Source organism: Pseudorasbora parva, chromosome 2 (genome assembly GCF_024679245.1).
Source record: "Pseudorasbora parva isolate DD20220531a chromosome 2, ASM2467924v1, whole genome shotgun sequence".
Classification (NCBI taxonomy): Eukaryota; Metazoa; Chordata; class Actinopteri; order Cypriniformes; family Gobionidae; genus Pseudorasbora; species Pseudorasbora parva.
Window position 1 is genome coordinate 38,520,608 of NC_090173.1, and position 24,879 is coordinate 38,545,486.

Genomic DNA, 24,879 nt, shown 5'->3' on the forward strand with positions numbered 1-24,879 from the left:
CAATAGCCCAAATTGAAGATTATTGACATGCATAGGCTAACTTTTTTATATTCTTCTATATTCAGTCATCATAATTGTAACATTTACATAATCAAAAGAAATAAACAACAACAGTTGTAAAAATCATATACATAGATTAAAAAATGTTTTTCTTTAAAAATAAATATAGGAATTTAATTATTTTTTTGAGCTAATATCCTAATTTGGAGGCAAAGTGCAGTGAGATGATTGTATTTATACAATTCAATATCTCCATTTGCATTTTAATACACTGCAGTATGTTTGGAGATTTTGTACAGTGATACTGGAGAGTTTGAGTTGTCTTAGTGTCAACAGTGTGATTATGTTTTAGTAACTGTTCATTTCAGTATGTTTGCTTGTTCCAAAGTAATTTTCAAACACACTTAGCCTGATAACTCTTAAACCAATGAAAGATGCTAACAACGAACTACTCCTATGTACACACAGTGTTGTTATTGTCCTTCAGAGTCAGTGATAGATGGGCTTGACGTACTCAGGGGGGAAAAATCCCACACGTCCACGGCAACGACCTTTCCAGCGATGAGAATCTGAGCAGTCCAGCAGGTCTATGATATCCCCCTGCAGGAAGTGCAGCTGGGAGTTGTGCTCTGGATTGAAGTCAAACAGGGCATGTGCGTGATGAGGCCTCTGATGGGAAACAATAACAGACAAAGGTCATTATTGCTGTGCCTACCTTCACATTTTCCACATTAAGGCCGCTTTTGCTGTCATACTTTATGTGCCTCACTCTCACTGTTACACCTGAAATATTTTTTCTTTACATGTCATTTGGATAAATGGCAATCAGATATACATTTAATTTACAATGCATCCTTGAAAAGCCTGACATGGTGTCTAAATATGCTTCACTCCAGGTAATTACTTCTGACTCCTGAGAGTAGCCACACATCTGAATACAAATCTACTTTCCTTTGGCATCTGAAACACAACACATTTGCTGTCTTTTCCCATTTAACCAATATTTTCTTGCTCTTTGGTGAAAAACAAAACAAAAACAAATCCTGTTTACAATCTTGCTGTCATTATAGAAGCATGTAAGTATGACATTTTAATTGTTTTGTTTTTTTATAAATGTTGGTGCCCAAGTGTACTAAGGGTTGTCTTACCTTAAGTGTATGTTCTGTAACCTTCAGAAACACAGTCCTTTCCCTTGCAATGCTGTTGATCTTGTAGAATTCCACAAGCTGATTTAAGGAAGGGAAGATCTCCTCCCAAACAAAGTAATAGCCATCTCTGTCCTTTAACACCTTGAAGTGCTGTACGTGATCCCCATAGCTGGTAAGAAAAGACCAAGATTCAGAATAAACAGACACACAGCACTACAGAATTAGTCCTGTAGTATATCAGTGACTCCAAAAAGGACAACCACTTTTAAGTCACTCTTAAAAGTCCAGTGTGCCAATTCTTTGCCACTAATGGCTCCAATTGGAATTGCAATACTGACTGTTTCTGAACGGGTTTTTCAAATCATTGTTTTAGTATGTTACTGTTGCAACAAAATTCATAACTTTTCATGGTAATATCAAACTAAATATCAAACCATTTGACAATGCGTAAAATGAAACACACACTTTAAACCAAAATATTTCACAGGAAGAATTAGCTGTTTTATGGATCATGATACAAGAAAGCGACTGTTGCAAATTAATTTGTCCTTCATGAGTACGTCATAAATAGAAAGAGAAATTAACTGTCTGGGATTTGTCAGGTTGCACCACATCCAGTATAGACAACATCACTGATTACAATGGGGTTTATTGTTTTTTGCCATGTTATATCACTCTTGCTCGCGTCCAGTGTATGGTGTTAAAGACGCCTTGTGGTGAAAATCAAGTTTTTAATATTGTTTATTCACCATATCTCCTAGTTCAATAAGTCCATACATACCATTCTCATATAACACAGTGATATTACGCAGCACCTGAAAATAGGCTAACTTCCGTCAACATAACCAACCTGCTTGCACAGGGTTTGAGTGAGAAAACTACACGCTATTATCAAGTCTGTCTCAACGAGGTGTCCATGCGCACCAACCCCCCCGCGCGCCAGGCCTGGTATTGTGTGTTTTCGCTGCATTCACACTGTAAACCAATGCTTCCTCTCAGTCGTTTTGCCACTCAGTAGGGCGTAATCGCAGTCGCTCCAGCTGACGGTCACGTCACGTGCATTCCCTCTATTGAGCAGCCGTTTACCTCCAGTCTTTGTGCTAAGCTAGGCTAGCGGTGGGTACGTCAGACAGAGTACATGCACGCACGAAGATGAGAATGGTATGTATGGACAACTCTGGGGGATACGTAGCCTGACAAGCCAGACCCACATCAAGATGTTTGGTCTGGAAACTCACCATAGACAGGGCTCAATCCGAGGGGCGGGATAAACGGTTGTCTTTCAAACTCCCTCTGCACGCGATAGGATAGCGTTACACCAACCAGAGCAACATGAAGGTGAAGCAGAGCTCGCTAACTGATTAAACATTCGCCGTATCCGGTCGGCTAAACTCCGAACACATCTTCCCTTTTTAAGAATGACTTCAGTGTCGTTCTTTGTTCTTTTCTCAGAGAAAAGCTTAACTCCAAGTCTTCCAGAGTCGCGGTCAGAGCTGATTCGAAAGACCGCCGCCGTTCGCCAGTTTCTGTGTTTACTAGAAGCACGCAAGCGCAACTCGGCTGTCGTCATTATGGCCCCGCCCGCCGACTCTATACACGATGTGATTGGGCCGTCCAGATTGTGAGGAATACAGCTCAGATGGGTATTGAGAGTGCCTAGACGACACTTGCGGGTAAATTAAATTTGCTGCCGCTAGGGTGCGTCTAGATTTCTAGGCTAGGGGATAGGGTGAATAAGCTAAAATCCCCAAAAGTCAGCATGTTCCTTTAAGACAAACGTGCAAATTCATAAGTCTACAGCATTGCTAATAGTAAACACCATTTTTCTGTATTTATTACTTTAAAATGCAGTGAACCAAAGACAGTTTAAAAAATGTGGTTTGAAATCATCTGTATTCTTTGCATCACAAACTAGCTTGTAACCAGTCATCTAAAGGTGTGGACAGGCTTTAGGATATCATTAACTATAACCGCTCTGAAGCAGGGGAGCAATTTAAAAGCAGCCAGGTTATTCCGGTATATTTTTCTGTTGATATGGAAAATCTAGTACATTTAGCAATATGACAGGATATGGTGAATTATGTATATTATGATGTAAGTTGTTTAAAATGTTTCTGCGGATGCTGATTTTTAGCTGTCTGACTCCGAGATGGCGAATGGGAATATGGTTTGTGTAACATTAGTAACACATTATTAGCTGTTTGATAATGTAGTCAAGCAAAAGGATAATCATATTTCATAATTAAAGTTATGCGTCCAACGTTGTAGAGCACGACACATAAAACGTGTTACCATTCTGATACATCGACTTTGTTTATGAGCCTGTATAATTCCATCTTCCAATTCTTCTGAATCAGAATATACTAAATAATAAAGCAAGGGTGTAGAGTTATATTCATGCTATTTTAAGGCGTGAAGAAATTTTTTTCATGGGAAAAAAACTGAAATATGTCATTTTAGTGATCAAAGATGAGTTTTAAGGGATAAAATAATTGACTACATGGGGACTTCAAACATCCCCTCTGTATGGTCTTATTTTTACAATTTTAGGATCTGTAGACAGCTGTACTCAGTACAAACCAAATATTTCACACCAATTAGTCAGACTTAAAAAAGTTTAGATATTTATTTGGTTATGTTAGGTTAGAAAGCTCCTTGATGTCTTTAAGAGACTCAGCAAATATACTTTTCAAAGCTGTGATAACATTTAAATAATTCATCATTTGAAACACAGCTAACTTTGTTCTTTCAACTATATGAAAAAGACATGTATAAAGACTAATTGAGCTTTATGAATATTAATAAGATGTCTTGATATTTCAGAGTAAAGTAGATCAAAGGTAGAAGCATGAGTCATCTCATCTCTTATTTCTGTGTGCTCACAATGATTTCTGCTTCAAATTCAAATTGTCACTCGGTTTCCCTGCAAATGAAAAAAAAAAATGTTGAATGTTGGAGAGCTTGCATTTTAATAAACCTAAAAGCTTGTGATGTGAAATTCTGTACTTCCTTAAAATCTTGAACATCAGAGGATGGATGTTTCATCATGGAGTGCTATTTAAAGGCTAGTTAAACTAGTCACTGAACTGAGTCACAAGCCCAGCTAAATGAGGCGGTTTTAAAAGATATGAAGAATGATATAAAGTGTGTTAGTGAGTACAGAAACTGTACTTTAAAGGAGTGGTTGATTATGATTTCACATTTTAAACTTACTCAGTGTGTACTAATGTTGCTGTTTGAGCATAAATAGCATCTGCAAAGTTATGCTCAAAGTTGAAAGCAAAGAGAGATATTTTATTTGAAAGAAATTGCTTCTTGAGAACTACAACAAACGACTGCTATAGGGACTACACAAGCTTCCTCTAGAGTTAGTGACATCACTAACCCTGAAATTGATATAAACTCTGCACCCGAGATCATGCAACAAAGGGGGTGAGATTATTGTGACAGAATATGCTAATTAATGACTTGAAGATAGTTAACTCCACATCAGATACATAAAATTCATTAACTAAGCATTCAGGAACACGGCATTCTATATGTTGTCACTTCTTCTTGAGTCTGTCCATCATTGTCCGAATCAGGTTTGAATATAAAAGGCTGAACAGTTTCATTGCCTGTCTGCATCATAGACTGTAAAAAATGATGTACGTAGTGCCTGTGACGTCACCAATAGTATTCTGAAGAGCAGTTAAAAAGCATAGAGTAGGGTCGAGCCGGCTGTTGCCATCTTGGCAGTGCATCGTTGCGCATCACTCCTGGATAACTGACAATGGACAAAGATGGACTCAAAGTGACCACGCCCTTATTTCCAGACTGAATGCAGTTTCGGTCACTTCCGTATTGGCTTCGAGAGAAACTGGGGGAGTTTGTCTTGGTCTAAATAAGGTAATCAGATTTGCTAATACAAGCTCTAGAAGCACCACCCCATGAGTAGCAGCTCATGCATTTAAAGGCACACACTCAAACATTTTATGTTTTTGCTCACTCTCAAAAAGTGACATTTTAACATGCTATAACTTCACATACACACTCTGGAAACATCAGAGACTTATTTTACATCTTGTAAAAAGGGGCAATCAACCACTCCTTTAATATAGACGGGCATGAGCTGGTGGTTTGTCTGCAGATCATGTCATTTCACTCAGCTGTCAGTGTCATTAACAATGACCTACATTCAGTGCTCAATTTATCAGAGCTGTTGTGGTTTGTTAGCAAGGCAGGTACATCTTGCATGTGTTGAGGTAACAGCAAATAGATGTGGTGTGTTGCATGGTCTTTACTTTGCTGCTTTAACAAAGCTGTTTGATTTGAATCACTGTAAATTAAAGTTTAATCTTTTTACCCAGTGAACAGCCCAGTGGCAGCTCCCCAATGCAGGATTACCTGCTTGCTAACATTCTCTCCTTTCACTGAAGATGAATGACAGGCTAAAATACTCGGCAAAAAAATTAAAAGATTGTTATAAGTTGACAAGTGGTTGCTAAGATGTTCTGGATACTTCTGGATTACTAAGGTATTCATTGGGTGTTCAGGGTGGTTGCTTCCTGCATGCGAGTCTTGTGACTGCTGGGGAGTTTTTGGTATTTTATCACATTGCTATAAGTGGTTACTAAGTTGCTTTGGGTGGTTTCTATTGCATTGATATTTTTATTGTCAGCCAGGCATAAAAAAATAGGACACCTCTCAACAAGGCCCATGTTTTTAAGGTATCATTTATGTCTGTATTACAAACAGTTTGTGAAAAGTTTCACTTAGGATGAGGAGTTTAATTCTAGGGGATAGATAGTCTAATATTAGGGGTTTGTTTTTCACTCAAAGACTGACCAGATGGCTCACTAATAGATGTTTTACAGCTCACCAATCTTCATTCGGCCAAGGCTCTTCATAAAAGAAATGGTGCCTTTATACTTTATATAATATAGTACATATTATTATGATGCCTACATACTATTTATAATTTGATCATTTAATAAGATTATTATTTATCCTCCAAGCAATAATAATACTAATTTCCTATATAAAATGTATTTAATAAAAATGCTTATAAAATATTAGTTTGTATGTTTTATCTGCATGCATTTAATGTGTGTTTTTCAGGACAAACCTTTTTAGGGTTAAGATTTTAGAATGTTTTTGAAAAAAGTATATTTTGCTTACCAAGGCTACACATTGTGAAATCTTATTACAATTTAAAATAACTGCTCTACGATAATATATTTTAGATGTAATTTATTCCCATGATTGAAAAGTTGCATTTTCAGCCTCATTACACCAGTCTTCAGTCGCATGATCTTTTAGAAATCATAAAAATATGATGACATGATGCTCAAGGAACAATTATTATTTTCAAAATGCTGGTCTATATGGTCTCAGAGAACAATTAAATATGCGGGAAGATGATGAAAAATAAAATAATCTGATCATCTGAGGTTTCTTGTGGTCTCATCAAATTAACATGCATTAATCAAACAGCATTAATGACTTTGTGCATGAAGGCCCAAAGTCATTAAAGATTTAAAAATTTTAAATCCTAGGCATGCCAGGCATTCCTATCGCTCATTTTGCACTATGACTTTGTTATGTCATTAACAGCGATCAGACATCACACCTGTGGCAGTCTTGATTAGTAATTTGCATCTGCAGACAAGGTTCTCTCAAGGAATGCATGGATAGAGAGTTTGTAGCTGTGTCACATATTAGCCCTGGACCTGCAGAGCAGCTGCCAATTCCGCTTCTCATAGTGTGTTTAATCTCACAGTCGATGCTTCCACACCTGAGGCCATCCCTGCCCAAGACCGCAGTGCTGATTATTCCAGCCAGCTCATTCCTGGGATCCCAGACAGGCTCTGACATCCAAACCTATCTCAGCCATCAAGAAGTGGATGGTGTAACGAGCCAGACAGAATAATAATGTGATCCCAGCACCAGCACACTTGATGAATTTTAAATGAAATCTCTTCTCCGACGTAATAGCTATCGGATGCTCTAATTTTCAGACAACTTCATGGTACATTTTCTTAAGCAGCAGGGGATATTGGTGTTCTTTGTAGGTCAGATGGGTTTTAATGGACCCTACATTCTTTTATCTTATTCAATTTCTTGTTATAGGCATATAACAAAGAAAAATTAAGTAAACCCTAGGAACAGCGTATGGAATGGGGGTCTCACCTCACTGACATAGAGAATTCTCCAGGTGCACTCTCACTTTCTCTTACTAAGAAGCTTCCACATTCCTGCTGGCGCAGTCGATTCTCGGCCACATTTCTGGAGATACGGCCTGCAAACCATCTGTGGGTGAGATGGAGGGGGAACAACAGTACTATTAGTGATGCAACTGTTTACTGTCACATGATCCTTCAGAAATCATTTTAATATGCTTATTTGGTGCTCAATTATTATTGGTGCTCAATTTTTAGTAATGGTTATTATTATCAATATTGAAAGCTTGCTTGATATGTGTTTGTGGAGACCGTGAAACACCTTTCATGATTCTTTGATAACAATAAAAATGCAAATGGACAGCCTTTAATCTTTTTATAACATTATAAAAGTTATGTGACGTTTAGCAAATTTACTGCATCCTTGCTGGGTAAAATAATTATTTATTTATGTAGGCAGGCTATGTCTGTATCATTATGCCAACATTATCTTCATGTTGTGTTACGAAATAAAAAGTTTACCCCTCAGAAAAAGGAACTTTCCTCCCTTGTCAACAAGCCTGGTGTTAGCGAGGCGCGCGCCATATTACCGTATATTACTAATAATATTACTATTACGCCATAGGCTATATATTTTATATATTACTGTCTACTGTCTATGTGTATACGGTCTATGATCACATCACAGAAGGACGTACACAGTAAACGGGTCGTTTACATGGTGAAATATTTAGTTTGATCGGTTCGTGGAACGGTTTATCCCATCCAACCCCTCTCAAACCGATTACAATTTTGGTTTGGGCCTTTTTATTCCGATTATTCCGTGTTTGTGAAGCATTTGCATCTGTATTGGACTTTTTAAACAGATTACAGTGCTCCATGTAAACGCACCTACTGAAACAAATGTATGTATGTGACCGACTGAGCAATTCCCTTGCCAAAAGGATTGCAATGTCCTGCAGACCAGTTTCCTTGTACATTGAAAAAACTGTAAATAGGCTACATAGCGACATGCATACAAGTGTAGCTACATACTTACATCTTCTTCCTGAAGCACTTTTGAATTTATTTCCTCAGCATACTAGGTCATATTGTTGATTGCTATGGCCAATATTTGAACAGTGAAAATAATAATAAAAGTTTTTTTTTTAACTTTAATGTCACTAATGCTAATAATTCATTGATTTCATTGATTTCAATGATTCATTGATTTGAATATATTTTCACAGCAAAAATATGTATGAGATTAATTTAGATAATTAATTAGATTACATTTTTAATATATATATAATTTGAATAAGATAAAAGAACGTCAAATTCTTTATCCACTATGTCAGTATATATATATATATATATATATATATATATATATATATATATATATATATATATATATATATATATATATATATATATATATATACACTGACATAGTGGATAAAGAATTTGACGTTCTTTTATCTTATTCAAATTATATATATAATTATAAATTGAATATTTGAATAATTTGAATTATATATATAATTATAAATCTTATTCAAATTATATATATAATTTGATTATATATATAATTTAGAATTTTATACTGACAAAGTGAATAAAGAATTTGACGATAAATCTTTCACAAGTTTTTACTGAATTTCACACTAAAAAAAAAATCAATACCAAAGCAAGACAAGATAATCATTTCCAAGATTTACGGACATAAAATTACTTACGTATGTGATTTGACGCTGATATAGTTTTTAGGTACGTAGCCCTTCCTGTTCACCAACTCTGCTGTGTACCAGTTAGGATCATCTTCCATATTAGTGATCTAGTGTAAAAACAGCCAGTAAGCTTTGATCAAATCTTTTGTAGCAAACAAAAGCTCTGTATGTATAATCCAACTCAAAACAGCTTATACCTTGAGTACATCTCCCTTCTGAAAGCTAAGCTCGTCACTTTCCGTAGCACAAAAGTTGTAAAGAGCTACTGCTTCCATCCTGAGTCCACTAAGCTGGAGGTGAAACCAGACCCCAGAGGCGATCAAAGTGACGTCCCACCACAGCCACAAAATACTGAACAGAGGAATCGATGGAGCCAGACAGCATCCAAGCTGAAACAGAACGTCCAGACACGCTCACTGTCAAACACTGCACCCTGATAAATGAAGGAACAATAGAAAGAACCTGTGTGGGTCTAAACGAGAAAACGACTGAAAAAAGCATGTGGGAGGGAGGCAGGGGTGGCAGTTCCTGTCTCAGCGTGCTCTAAAAGAAGGAAATACAGCTATGTGAGAAACAGGAAAGTTGAAAAAAGGATGGGAGGACGACAAAAAGAATGGCTTCTCGAAAACTTCCCCTCATCAGAGAACCGGACCTGCGTATTACAAGAAAAGATTAACACATACGTGTTTGCCAGGCTGGGTTTTTATGAGCAGATATGTCATTTGTAGCCAAGTTATCTAGTAAATCAGAGTTGCATATAACTACAACTATGTCTGGAAATAGCTGTAGATTAATGAGGAGCTCATCTGAAAGAATTCATAATTCAAACAACATACGTGATTCAAGATGAGCAAACGTCCCCATATAAAGCTGCATGACTCACATCACACCTCCATTGTTCCTCTACTGGTGGTGCTGTTTAACCCTGAAATGCACCATGTCCCATTTTGGCTATATTTCTCACATGAAGTGGTCTTTTCTTTTGACATCCTCGGGTACAGTTCCCAAAAAATTTTTTTCCATCTTTATGCTTTTTATTATTATTGTAAAATAGTTTGCATTAATACTTCTAGCTTCTATGTTATCAATACACTGTATGTAAACATATACTTTAATATCACATTTATATCCATATCTATATTTAGAAAGAAAGCAAAGCGATTGTATTTTTTGTAACACTCCATTTGTGTACTACATTAGTAAACATAAAAGATTTTTTTTATTGTTATTATAAAAATTGAAAATACTTCTAAAGCATGCATTATTCTAGTGTTAGTTGCAAAACTTGTGTCTGTTAATATTATATACTGGGCCTGAGCTAACAATGTACTAACATTAACAAAAAATAAGCCTACATTAAGTCTATGTATATATATATATATATATATATATATATATATATATATATATATATATATATATATATATATATATATAGGGTCATTCAAATGTATTTTTCATTGACTCACTAAACAATTATATACGCATCAAATAAAATGTTCTCTCATTTTACAGTTTTAACATACACTCACCCAACTAAGATGGCACATGCTAGATATCACTACCAAATTCAAAGAGTCTATGCAAGGGGACCATAATGACACTCATTACACATACAGACATTCATTATTGCTGTTTGAGCTAATGTTTTGAACACTACCTGCAGGGTGGCAAGAACTGTTTAAAATGTCCCTTTAAACATTTGGAGTTAAGCTTTAAAGAAATAAGATTGCTTCATAACTAAGTAAATGTGATAAATATCGTACAGACATCTTCACATATACTGCAAATTAGGAAAGTGACAACAATCAACACAGCATTTTCCGTGACTTAACCGGTTACATCAACTTGGAAACAGTTTGCACCACAAAAGATGATCTGTGAATGTCAGCAGCACTCAGATGTGCACGAGTGCATATGAGAAACTGCTTGGTGTGAAGGGTGTGGAAGCCAGTTTAAATGCATGTGTGAGGTGCGTTATTGCCGGAAACCGAAAGCCTAATTGGTTACAATGCAAAGAATTTGTGATTTGTTAATTGAATTGTTTGACAATTTTCTCACAAAATATGGCACAAAGTGACGAGCCATGACCCATCTTTGCTTGCAAAGCCCGAGTCTTTGGTAGATAGATCCTTCGATACCCTCACCTACTTACCAGTTCACCTGCTTATTATGGACAAAAACATTTTCTTTTTTCAAAACAGCTTAACTTGGATATTCTTTAGTCTTTTTACTTTTATTTTGCCTTTGTCCCAACTTTTTTTGGAGGGCATTGCAGCCATTATAATCACATTTTTGGAAATCTTTTCTTTGTACTTTTGTCAGTTCAATAAAGGTTAAAGAAAATGAACAAATTCTTTCAAACACAGATGATTTTATTTTTATTATATTCTGTTTTACAAAATGTCCCAACTTTTCTGGGTTTGGGATTGTAATTATATTAAATAATTCCAGAGAAACCCATTCAACAATAAACATCATACGAGGGACAGAAAACAGGGCTTCCTGAGAGTGAAACAAGGAAACCACAAACACAGGGGTCTCGGGTGACAGAGGTTGAAATATATAGATGCATCATTTTACAGTGGATTGCTCATGACACGTTGCAGCAGCACACAGCATTTAAACCATCCTCATTTAAAATAAGCCAATGCACTTTATTCTTCGTCAACAATAGACTGGAGTGAAACATTCTTCTAAGCAAATGAAGATATAAAACTTTTAAATGGATGGTTCACTCCAAAAAGAAAATTCTGTCATCATTTATTTACCCTCATGCTGTTACAAACCTGTTTGACTTGCGTTTTTCTTTGGAACACAAATTAAGTTTTTTGTGTCTGTCCATACAGCAGTAGTCAATTTTAACCAAAAGCATAATTTCCATGTGAAGAAAACTATGCAGATTGGGAAACATTTATAAATGAAACTACTGTTGTTTCTGTGTAGGATGAAACAAACATGTACAGATACGGAGGCGTTGTGAAAAGACATGGCTCAACCACACGGCTATGGTCATATGTGGGGCCTGTTCACTTTCAACATTTATTCTATAATAATTCATGAGATTATAATACTGATATTTATATATGGGGGTTAAAATGTGGCATTACAGATTAGCTGCAGATTGGCAGATTTGAGCCGGACAGTCCCATGAGGAGGAAAATCTTTACCATGCTGCCACTTACTGGTCAACTCATGTCAATACTATCAAATCTTTTTTAATGTTGAAGAAAAGGCTGTATGCATGACATTTAACTAAACATTTTTCTTTTGTGTATTAAATTGCATCCAAGAGTTTTATTTCCAGCAATTGAGATGACGATTTTACATTATGTTGAGTTTGTTAGAACTAAAAGATGGGCATCATTGTTACCCAAAACATCCAATTATGCAGTATAAAAATCTCTTGGATTAGTCCGTATTTGGTAAACCTTAGGTTTGAAAAGGAAACCAGCAAGTCTATGTTATTTTAAACATGATGAGAATATTAAGTTTATTTCCTAGAAACAGTCCATCGGGGTCACAGTCAATTTCAGCCCACTTGGGGGCCACATTCCGCCGATTTGATCAGTTTTGGTAATTATGAGCACTTGTCTCACGATGACAAAAAATATACACTCATTTCAACTGAACAGCCAATGTGTAAAGTGGCCGCAGCGGTGATTTTTGGGAAATAAACAGTTTTAAGAATGAAACCTAGTGAGTTTGGTCACACCCTTTGGCTTGTCTCGCCCCTCCTGAGGAGGATGAATGTGCAGTCAGAGCGCCATGTTGAACGGTGTGGGTGTCACACACACACAAGCCCAGCAACACTAACTCTAACGCTCATATCAACACATCACCGCGGTCATTTCTTAGAAAATAAAGTTTCTATATCTCTTACACGAGTAGTTTATACTTATGCCGGGTGTTACCCCCGGTCATCATCAGCACAGGAGGTTTGGTAAGTTACTGTTTTTGTTTTCTAGTCGCTTCTCTCAGTGCGGCGATATCTCCACCGAGCACCACACGTTTCGGCTTGAGGTTTAACTAATTCAGGAGGGTTTTTTATTACATAAACTCACTTTTGATAGCAAAGGACTATTATAAAGATGGGCTTTATTTTAGGCGTGAGGGGAATTAGACCGACATTTGATTAAACTAGCAAGTTGGTAAAAGCATAGCCACAGTTAGCTAGCCGAAGCTGCTAATACTCAAACTCACTTTATGGCTTTTAAAAAGTCATTATCTCTTCAAATGAATCACCAAAACACTATAATTCGGATGTGCCAAGTCTTCAACCATTTTTAACAACATTATATTAGGAGCATAAAATAGTTTAGTTTAAAAAAAAGTTCTCACAGTTGATGAAAGTTTCGTCGTGGTTTCTGTAGCTTGCTAGTTAGCAATTAAACGTTAATAGTGGAAACGGTCTAAAGTCGTTAACGTATACATCTTTTAAAACACGGAAATTTAAACAAAGGTTTTATTTATTTTGCTCAACAATAGGGCGTTTTATGGGTTTGTTTTTTTGCTAGCGTGCTAAAGTTAGCTTGATACTTTCATACATTTGTAACCGGCCTTGTTTGGTTAAACTGTTTGCAACAAGTATTCTTGGGGTTTTTGTGTTTATATAATACTTGTGCATTTAAATGGGGTTGTAAAAACAGATTTTCGGTAATCTTGATCCATTTAGTGTGTAAGTGTAACGTAGATCCTCTAGCTATGGTGATTTATACAAATATTTGACCACGACTTAGCTTTGGTTTATACAGCCCTTCAGATGTGCACCACACAACTATTTTCTCTTTTTACATTTACGGTGTTCGTAAATTTGTATCCTCGAAGGTGTTTTTGTGAGGTGTGAGATTACTGTGCAGTCGCAAGTCATTTGCCTAAGTTTGTGTAAAGACGGATTTGTAGATTGACCAGTTTGTTTTGTCGACACTACAAAGATCATGGGCACTGTGATCCCCATAACATGGACATTTCACACAGTTTCATTTTCTCCCTCGGATCTCTTGGTGGACACACCCGTGATTGAGGAGAATCGTTGTCTGTTGTTTCTGTGATCCATTTCTGCAGCATATGCATCTTCATCTTTTAGTGTTTTGCTTCCTGTAATTAGACAATCAGTCTCGAGAGGACAACTGAGCAAGAGCTGATCATCTGCTTTTGTTTAGTAACTGAAGTGGAGTTTACCAATTATCTCTTTCTTTTCTTTTTCTTCTTTTTTTAAACTAAATTTGAGATTAAAATGCTATAACATTGAATATATTACATGTTATTTCAATGGCGAGTCTGTAGTATTATATAGGACACAGTTTACTTGAAGTGGCAGAACCGGCTGGATTACCTGAGAGCAGTATTCTCATGCGTCCATTCTCACAAGCTCTGGCTTATATAAAAATTCTCCTTATCTTTTTCAGTTCACCCCGCAGGCCTGACTTCTATGGAGAAGCAATAGATATGAATTCCCCACCTAATTTTTGTAGTGTTTTAGAGTGTAATGTATTTCTCGCTGCTGGATTCGCTTTGCCACCATAGATCCTAACTTTGTGTTTCCACAATGGATCCTTACGATGTGAGACATGCTGGCACTTGCCATGCACGCTATCTTTTGTTTGAATTGAGTCATACCTGGGTAAGCTGTGCAGAACTTGCTCCTGGTGTTTTTTTTTTTATGCCAGATTAGTATTCACTGCATGGTTGTCGTGCGGCCGGTCATGCATCGGCATGACCTGCGCATGTCAAATGATGGAGGAATAGGTCACATCAACTGCAGCAAGGTCACCATGATTTTTGCTTCTTGTTGGTTTTCACTGCTAAAATTATATTGCCTATATAGTGTGTGCTGATTTCCTTTTTGTTTGCCTATATGCATATGCAATTTTGTATTAGTTAGCCTATCAGTTGCTTATTGTTAAAATCCAAGTTATCAAATACTTTTTCTTTTTGAAAAATTGACCAAAAACTATAGAAGACTTGTTCTACAGTGCATGGGTTGTTGTCCAATCAGATTTTTCTGGAATGAGATGGCAGGTAGTGATTTGTGACTCATTGATGACAATTAAAGCCTATTGGCTGTTAAAAAAAGTAAAGCATGTGTCACCCAAACCTCCTGTTTCTACAGTCAATGCATCAACACAGAAATTAAAATTGTGCTTGTCAAGCCATTTAATGGGGTTTTTGATTTTGTTTTATACTGTGACATTCACTTTGCTGTTTAGGGGGTTATATTTAAAATGTATATATATTTGTAAGGAAATATTCAACAGTTATCAGAATACTGACTGACTTTTTGATGCTACTAAATTTATGTAGTCTAAAGGTGGCACATGGGGGAACTTTTTTGAGCAATGGTGCTGAGCGATGTTGCTTGGGCACTTTCCCTTTGTGAATGGGCAACACATTTATGGATTTTTTGGATCGGTTGTGGACTCTCTCATCTGGTTGCCCGTTGATGGCAACATTGCTCAATTTTGCGTGCTGCATCACCTTGAGGGGCTATTCGCATAGACTTTGGCTGCGTTTAATACCTCTATTAAGCTGGGTGCACACTTACACTGTCAGACTGTACGAACATGATCCCCGCTGAAAGCCATGTCACACTGTAAGATCTAAGTTGTCATTAATGTCAGACTGTACGATAAGCAAGGCACACTAAAAATGGACGCATGCCAGAATGACACTGCTTTCTAAAATTGCAGAGCATTTCAACTGAGATAAACTTTTATAAACACCTTGTGTATTATTTGTGAGCTGAAATGATTAGCTTTGCTACTTTTTTGTTGGTTTCAACCCAAATGTATTGAGTATTGGATGAGAATGTTGTGCACAAACCGCTCCATTCACTTTGCGGAGAAAATGTTAGTTAGTTCAGTTGAAGGTGATTTCAAGGAGATATTCAAGTTTGCAGAATAAGGATGTTATGTAGTGATGGTGTTGACAAAACACTTCAGTGAATTCTCAAAATATGTTCAGGTTTAAAGTCTTCAAGTAGAAAAGAGTGAGCCAGTGAGTGCGCTTACATGCACATTTTTAAAGCTACACTGTGATATTTTTTCCCCATCTAGTGGTGTAAAGGTATATGACCATCCAGTGAATATTAGTTTCTGTTCCTCTCAATTCTGATTTCGTTTTAACTCCTACGGTGGCCGATTTAGTCCAAGATTAACATGGCAATCCCCCTCTTCACTTTCGACACGGTACCATCGAGTGTTAAAACACGAAAGGCGAAGCTTGAATTTACGGGTATGTCCCTCTTTGGCTAATGTACTTTCAAGATGGAGGAGCAACATGGCGACCAGCAATCGAACCCCTCACCCGTATGTATTTTCAATGGCATATTATAAACTTACGAGAATACTTTATTACTTGAAAGAAGTAAATATACATGAATGAGCAAATATATTTTTGAAAGAACTAAGTGTTTTTAGCTAAGAATAAACTAAAAAAGTTACACAGTGTAGGCCAATGCTTGAGCAAACGTTCCATGTGTACATGTAAACGTGTTACACCATTTTCCTCAGCGCAAGGCCATGAACGACTTGAGCATTAACTGATCGACACAGCTACATTTTTGTCCATTACCCTGAATTTGCCCAGCATGTAAACACCTTAACCTGCATTGTCAGCTTATTGAAGTGTGCATGTATGATATGTGACAGGAAACCGCCCTTAAGGCAGATTGAATCCAATCCACGGCAAAAGTGTTTTGTGGTAGGAGAAGAGAAATAAATTGCAAACTACAAATCTATTTCTTGACCCAAGGTATAAAAAATGTGTTGTTCAGCCGAAGGATAAGTGGTGTGGTTGGAGAAACTTCAAATATGAGAGGAGAATGGGTCTGTGCTAGTGTTGTCACTATACCAAAATTATGACTTTGATACGATACCTGACAAACAGTTGACAAAAACGTTTGCTTTATTTTCAGCTACTGTAGGTCTATTTAGCAGTAGCAAGTCAGAAAATAAATGAAATTAATAAAATGTATAAATAAATTAAAAAACTAAATAAATTTACTATGCACTAAATTATTTAGCCACACATGGGGTTGTTTTCTGTGTATTAATTATTTGATTAACATTAAATCACACAGAATATTATGTCCGGCTTAATACTTATCAAATAACCTCAACATCACCAACTGTGATTACTTGAATGCTCGCCAGGACGTGCTTTATGCATTTTTTCAGCATTCAAACTCAATAATCCTAAAGGACTGAATCGCATGTCGAACGATTAGTCGTCTGAAAGGCGTGTGCACGCGCTTCAAGTCAGAGTCCGGCGGCGTGAGCACGTCCCCTGCTTTTTTTCTGCCGCTTTCTTTGTCATGCGCAGAGAGTATATATTTATATCCTTTTCTGCATCCAATTTTTAGAGAATGGTGGCATAGCTCTGCACACATGTCTTGACTCCAACGCAAATGAAGAAATACAGCTCTTATTAGCATGCTGTCCTCTTTAAAGTACCGGTGCTAATAATTCCTTATCGAACTGTTTGTAATAGCAGGCAGGGAATAGTGATACTTTTCTAGTATCGTGCAACACTAGTCTGTGCAAGTTTAATATACTGGGGTTTGGAATGCTTTATTTAACGCCACAACTCACATCATAAATAGAGTGTGTGAAATACATGGATGCTTAAATTGCTGGTAAATTGTATTATTTTAATAAACTGATTTTTGTTAGTTTATTTAGGGATTTGTGTGCTAAAATGTGCTCAGTGCAGCTCGCAGGACTTGCTATGCTGGGGCTCTGGCTCTGCTTCAACACTGATCACTGAGACTCCTTGATATTGGCAGGACATTGCCAGACCTGTTCTTTTAGTATGGAGGAGGCCACCACTTGCCTTGGATCCGCACACAGACCCGGGCCTGTGTCCTGGCTTCCTGGGCCCCCGTCACAGTGAGAGCCACTGGAGCTTTGTTCCGGTAGTGATACAGTTGCCCCTCTCTTCCTCTGATGGGCTGGGTCTGAATTGGTCATTAAAGCAGCAGATGTTTCATTAGGCCGTGGCTGTATTCATGTGTATGCGGGCTTGGGGGAGAGGCAGTGGGGGTTGCTCATAAGGCAGCGCTCGATTGGCTCCTCCGTGGGAGAGCAGGAGTCACATTTCAGTGGCCTTTAATGAATTTATGGGATGGTTGAGATGTTTTGTTGGCAATCGAAGCATCCCGGTGTGCTCAGGACAGGAAACGTATATTTAGTATGACTTTGATGCTTTCTGTCTACTTGCAGACATGACTGATGCGTTTGAGCTCAGAACATGAATTGTTTTTACGTGCCGTACTGTAATGGAGAACAAAGTATGGTGCAATTTATTACTTTTGGGAAATAAGATGTCTTCCCACATGAGTGTTGTGTTACCGTAAAGATGAGTAATAGGAAGCACATCACAGACTAAGCCACCCATCTGTGTGTACACAGTCATGTTTTACTCCACACATATCTAGGTGGTAAACTTCTACTTGTGCTTAGTTTGAAAAGTGAACAGCTGTGATCCATTTCTCTTTATCTGAACTGTGGTATCAATAGGTGGAGCTGCAAACTACAGTCTGGGAATGGATCATTAAACTTCTGTATGTAGTATGCACATGTAACCCTTATCAACAAGATCACTTTCTTTTCTTTTAAGATCTTGATGGTTGCCATGACTGTTTTTATGCACACTAGATTTTATGTAGTCTAATAGTGCTTAGCAACTATTACTAGCTTCTCATTTGAACCTTTTCTGTCTGACATTTTGGTTTTGTGTTTCAGGTAATGGAGGAATTCATCGAGCTGGCTTCCTTTTCTGTGTGGAAATGGTTTTAACAGGCACAGAGTAACAGAGACACTGTTCAAACGGATAACGTGTGTTCGAACTATTAAACAACGGACTTCTTTTTTGTTTTTAAGCAAAGCTGAGATTTCTACTTTCAGTTCTTTTTAACACTACACGCCACCATGCCAAGCTCAACTATTCGGAGACAGATGAAAAATGTGGTAAATAACTATTCAGATCCAGAGAAGAAGGTCAGGGAAGCAACGTCCAATGACCCGTGGGGCCCCTCCAGTTCTCTGATGTCAGAGATCGCCGACCTCACTTACAATGTGGTGGCCTTTTCGGAGATAATGAGCATGATTTGGAAGAGACTGAACGACCATGGAAAGAACTGGCGACATGTGTACAAGGCCCTGACACTGCTGGACTACCTGATCAAAACGGGCTCTGAGCGAGTGGCCCTGCAGTGCAAAGAAAACATCTTTGCCATACAGACGCTGAAAGATTTCCAGTATATCGATCGGGACGGCAAAGACCAGGGCATCAACGTCAGAGAAAAGTCCAAGCAGCTGGTTGTGCTTCTAAAGGATGATGACCGCCTGAAGGGTGAGCGCTCTCAGGCCCTGAAGACTAAGGAGCGCATGGCACAGGTCGCCACCAGTGTGGGCAGCAACAATCAGATCAGCTTCGGCCGTGGCTCCAGCCAGCCCAACCTCTCCACCAGCTACTCGGAAGAGTATGGCAAGTCTGAGGGTTCACCTGCATCATATCATGGATGTAAGTTTCTTTAACTTGTTAACTTACCCTTTTTTGGGGCTAACTGTGGGGCGAAGTTATTTTAAGTATGCTAGAAAGGCTGTAAAAGTTTTGTCTGATCAAGCCAGCTATTTAGCCAAATATTTAATAAATGTAAAAATATGTGAGTGCATAAATTGTCCAATATTCCACACTTGTTTTGGGGACGGCATCATCTGAGTATTAAAAGTGGGCTGTGAACACAGCTAACTCTATAGAACTGGACGATTCTGACAAATTGAGAATCACGATTCGGACAGTGCTGGGCAGTAGCGAGCTACAAGTAGCAACGCTACTAGCTTAACTACATTTTTCAGTAGCTCAGTTACTTTTAAAACAGTGTAGCTTTTCCAGTAGCTAACTACTAACTTTATACAGCAAGTAGCGGAGTAGCTCCACCAAAAGCTACATTCCGTTTTTGGGTTCTGAATCTGACGACCGACGAGAACAAGCCTCTAAGGAGCGGAGTTGAGCGGTGTGACGGACGCTCAGCTCAATAATCCGCTCTATGCAGACACGCTTCACTCCTGAGCTGCTCCCCGGTAAAACAACATTGGATTCTGTTTAGACAACAAAATAATATGTAAATTCATACAGTTTCTGACTAAATGTTAATGTCACCAGCTATGTTTCCATCCACATATTTATATGCAAATTTTGGGATGTAAAAATTCACGCAATACAAACAGCAACCTTCTAGAGTCCTAGACAGACTCGATTCACTCGACCTGAATAAAATTCTTGACACTGTCAAGTTGTCTCACAATCTTATTCTTAATGGAAGAGTTGGCTCTGCCATTGTAACTTGATTGTGTCGAGGCTTCCGGTCTGATCCGCTTTCAGTTATTCTAGCTGTACAAAAGCTGTCCATTATGCTGCTTGATATTGCAGACTGTTTTTTGTTATCATATTATTCTTATTGTCCTAATAATGTACACACTGGTTTATAGTGCAAATTATTTTATACCATTTACCGCATTTTGTTATTCTTCCAGTTATTTACTATAGTTGCTAATGAATCAGAAGTGCCCACATATCGACAGTTAAAAAAATCTTACTTCTGCATTGCAACATAAGGTGAATAGGACATTGTGGAAATGTATTTTTCTGCACTAATCTACATACATGTAGACTTGGTTATAACTCTTAAGTGTCTTTTCTGTTGTACATTTAAACAGATTTGAACAAAAGTGATGCTCCACAAAATGGTTGTAGTGCCAACGTTTACAGATTGTAATTTGGTCTAGTTTCAGGATCAAGTTTTTTTTTTTACGGTGGACCTAAAGCTTTTTTAAATGCTACAGGCTGCATTATTCTTTGTGAACCATATTAAGCCATTTACTGACAGCAATGGGTTGGTAGCCTGCTGATCTTCTCCCTTTATGTCTAAAATGTTGTTGTTAACAGCAACAACTAAATCTGTTCTGGTGTTGTCGTAAAGAAGTCAACTTTGTTGAATTAATTTAGAGAAACTGCACACCTGGAGCTTTACCACATAGGGCAAATTCTTTACACTGCAGACCAGGAAACTGCTTGTCTGCTGTTACCCTGCAGGAGATACATCCTCTGTTGTGCCTCCCTGCAGCATGGAGTGGCTGTACGTCTGCCCTGGACAGCTGCATGCCGTTCATGCCCCACCTCTTTTTTCTGAGCTCGTTACAGGAAGACAGAATTCCTGAATTCCCAGAGGTCTTATGCTCTGCCCTGTGCTTGTGGGAGGAAGTTGTCTCTCTCCCTTTTCCCCTACTACCTCAGCCCCTTTTATGCAGGATCTGATTATCATAAGAGAAGTCAACCAGTGCGTTTTAATCACCCTCATGGTGTTAAGTGTAGAAATATAAACGTGCAATTACGTTTTCTGACCTTCTCTTTGTGTGTCCTTTGTCTTCAGTTGCATTTAAGTGTGTTGGATTGAGCAGAATGTAGTTTCAAATAAAGAGTCTGTGGGGAGCTTCATAGCACGAAAGAGTAAGTAAACAGCTGAGTCATTAAAAAAAGGAAAATTAGAAGAAAAGCTGATATGTTAGGAGGATTGTTTTGCATTCCAGTGCTAGTTTCCTAGTATTGTTTCTCGAGAAAGTGTAAATGTGCTTACATTAGGGCGAGTCATTAATGACATCAGTTTCATTTTTGGGTGAACTAACCTTTAAGATTAGTTTTTTTTGTTTTTTAAAAATAAATCTGTATTCTAGGTCAGAAACTATTTGATATAATATTTTTTCTAGTATTTAGTTTTCCTGATCTATAACATCATATTTTACAAAAGTTTTTATTCTGTGATTGAATTGTTCCAAACAAAGATTACAGCACAACCATAAAGCATCTCACAGCAAAAGTGTCACTGAATGATTCAGTGTTTTGAATTAATCTGTTGAATCAAATTCAATAACATATTAGAAAATGACTGCCTCATTCTTAAAGGAATCAGCAATCTCAATGAATCGACTCAATGACTCACTCATTAAGACGGTAACCTGCTGCCACCTACTGGCAGTTTAGATTCATATTTATAAAATTATTTCCGACATTTCTGATTTTTATATTAAAAACAATTTAAACAATCTCATAACATTATTTAATGCTGTTGTAATTTTCCTGTGTAAATAATTTCATTTGTTTAACAGCCCCTATAGTGTCTCTTTCTAATTTAATTTATTGATAAAGTGTAAGAATATAAAATGAACGCTGAAGTATAGCCTATGTTTAATAATAACTGTAAAAATATCACACACATGCAGATTTAAACATTTAAAAGCTGATTGAACACTGGTGAGAATATTGCTTCAGAATAAATTATATTTACAACACAAAAAATTAAATAGTTTTCTGAATGAATCCAAAGGACAAGCACATGAAGGGGCTTAATGTTGAGCCCTGCTCTATGCAATCAACATTTTTAAGCTTTAGAACGTACAAAAATACATTGTTTAAAAAAGCCAAGTCTTTAAAAGAGGAGACACTGTTGCTTTGTGATCAAGAGATTTAAAATAGGCTTTTATTCGTATATAAACATTGATCAGTGCACATTGAGACCAAGCTCAAATATGATTGCTTAATGCGTAAAAAAAATTAATTGGTGCCAATTCAGGGACAGCAATTGCTTGAATGGTGGATTCATTATTATTCTTAATGAAAAACACTAACACAACAGTAAAACGACACACTCATTAAATAGGCACTTATTTAATGAACAATATTAAATTAGCTTTGAAACCAAATCTTCCGCCATCTTGTCAGTCAGCTTCTCACTCTGGTGATAAATGAAATCTGACTCATGCTGCTGATCTGTGCTGAGACTCTTGTTTAATTGTAGTCTGTTCTCTAACTGAACTAAAGGATTTTTAATACTATAAAAAAATCTAAACGGTAAATTATATAAAATATGTTGTAGCAGCATGAACAATTTGACAATGAAATATGGATGATGTTGTTGTTGTTGTTTAAGTCGATGCCGATAAAATTGTCAGGCAGATAAATCAGTCAGGCCCTAATAAAATGTATTGTAAAATCTTTGAAAGTTTGTCCATTTCATTTAGTAAAGACTTGTATGCTGTCAACAAGTGTATTAATGTTAGTCAAGTGTAATGTGCTTATAAATCAGCTGATGGAAACCCTTTAGAAAATCCTTTCTAGTTTCTAAATTAGAAACCTTTCACATTAAGTCATTTTCAGATGTAAACACTACAACATTTTTCTCACTTCTTTCTGCGCACCATATCATTTGTGTGATTCTGTTGTTGTAATTTTGAGCTGTCCAGGAAATGAACATGGTACTGAAACCATCTCCAGTGTCAGTTTCATGCTAGTAAAAAGCTCTTCGTGTTGGTAAACTGTGCACGAGTCCTCCTAATGATTTTATTTGAAAAGTGTCTTTGTTTTGGTGTTCTGTCCACAGAGACAGTATTTTTATTAACAAAAACAAAGCTTTTTGAAAACGCTTCCCGAAGTGGATAAATTGGAAACCAGTTTTTCGCGTTATAGTGTAGACTATGAAAACCCATTCGAAAATGAGTTGATGCATATTGTACTGATATATATGTTTATACTGGTATTGTGCCTGTTATGTACTATTCACTTTTTTACAATTACTAAAATATAACTTTGTACCCTCTTCATATCACAGTCCTGCAAAGATGACTCACATTTACACACATTTGCTATCCTGCAGCAAAACATAAGAGCAGGTGAGCCAAGACAGTTTAATGACTGTCTGGTTGCACAAAAACAGAAAGCTCTAATCTGATTGGGTGCTTTACATGTCAGTCAGTCAGCCTCTTACCGTTAAAATGTGTGGTTATTAGGGATGAAACAATACAGTTAGTCCACGGTTCAATACATACCTCAGTTTTTAACCACGGGATTCAGTTAGCTTTTTTTGCTGTTCTATTCTTAGGGGTCAGGAACAGAATAAGGTTAAGGAGAAAATGTTTTTATTGTAATATTCTTTCTTTATTTTACTTAAAAGACTTGAAAAACCTTACTTAAAGGGTCATGAAACCCCAAAACACTTTTCATATATAAACAAATATGTATAGGTTGCACATCATTGAAAAAACTAAAGGTACTCATTATTCTAATTCATAAGTGAAACATATTTATTTTTGCATTTTTCAGGGCGATTTCTGTCTTCCGGTTTGAAAAGTTTAGTCTGAGAAACGTCACGGAATCTGACCTCAGCGCGGGCTTTTCGGTCCATGTATGGGCTGGTGGGGACATGCTGACGTCGACCGCTCCGAGCGATTCTCGATATATATTCATGACATAAAGCTCATTCAGTCCAATCCCTGCGCTGTAGTATGCATACAAGATAATTTAGTTAATATACATCAGACAGTCACGTCTGTCAGGCTCATCATCTTCCATCATTATTGTATGTTAGGGAAGTTTTGAAAGCAGCGTAAGAAAAGGGAGGCGTTGTGCTGATACGAAGTAACGTGGGCGCCGAGCGAGCTGTAACCAGCTGCCGTCTGTGGAAGCCTTTGCTACCAAAGGCTCGGTAAAGTAAAATGAACCTGAGGAATCGCACGCCGAACCTGCAAGCGTTGACCATCTCATTTATGTCAGGAGTGCAAAATAACCGATCTATAGGCTAATAAACAATATTTCCCTAACTTTAGTGCATATGATTGAATATTTGCTCATATCAGCGCGTAGACTCAGGCTCACTCAAACAGAGCCGAAATAAACTGAGAGAAATATATAAAACGGAGAGAAATATCAATAAAAAAAATTTAATTCAGGGCGTAAAAAAAAAGCAATTCACAAGCGCGAATTGAACAGTGACTGCCGTACAGACTGGTTAAATATTATATTGAGAAT

At 37.2% G+C, this 24,879-nt stretch overlaps 2 protein-coding genes across 4 annotated transcripts in view; one reads left to right on the forward strand and one right to left on the reverse strand.

Annotated features, from left to right (window-relative positions):
• Positions 1 to 157: 157 nt before the first annotated feature.
• Positions 158 to 9,912, reverse strand: grapa (GRB2 related adaptor protein a). Of its 2 annotated transcripts, none has more exons than XM_067419468.1 (6): positions 9,855 to 9,912; positions 9,216 to 9,407; positions 9,028 to 9,125; positions 7,320 to 7,439; positions 1,149 to 1,317; positions 158 to 669 (listed from the first exon to the last, which is right to left on the reverse strand). In XM_067419468.1, exons 2-6 carry the CDS (start codon positions 9,291 to 9,293, stop codon positions 490 to 492), a joined length of 645 nt encoding a protein of 214 aa, XP_067275569.1. In that variant the 5' UTR covers positions 9,294 to 9,407; positions 9,855 to 9,912; the 3' UTR covers positions 158 to 489. The 2 variants fall into 2 exon arrangements, with proteins under 2 accessions (XP_067275569.1, XP_067275562.1); XM_067419461.1 differs by lacking the exon at positions 9,855 to 9,912 and adding an exon at positions 9,702 to 9,755.
• A 2,853-nt stretch (positions 9,913 to 12,765) lies between these two features.
• Positions 12,766 to 24,879, forward strand: part of epn2 (epsin 2) — a 31,041-nt gene continuing 18,927 nt past the window's right edge. The window contains exons 1-2 of one of the 2 annotated variants that reach the window (XM_067419490.1): positions 12,766 to 12,961; positions 18,762 to 19,542. In XM_067419490.1, the coding sequence (XP_067275591.1) occupies positions 18,948 to 19,542 (595 nt within the window). In that variant the 5' untranslated portion in view covers positions 12,766 to 12,961; positions 18,762 to 18,947. The remainder of the gene's footprint in view (positions 12,962 to 18,761; positions 19,543 to 24,879) is intronic. The other variant, XM_067419481.1, reaches the window with a different exon arrangement.

Bases quoted from the DNA above. Each gene is read 5' to 3' on its own strand.
- grapa (XM_067419461.1), bottom strand. From the start codon at position 9,740: ATGACATATCTGCTCATAAAAACCCAGCCTGGCAAACAC. The intron at 9,408-9,701 runs GTATGTGTTAAT...GTTCTGTTTCAG, and splicing joins AAACCCAGCCTGGCAAACAC to CTTGGATGCTGTCTGGCTCC. The intron at 1,318-7,319 runs GTGAGACCCCCA...TTTTCTTACCAG, and splicing joins GAATTCTCTATGTCAGTGAG to CTATGGGGATCACGTACAGC.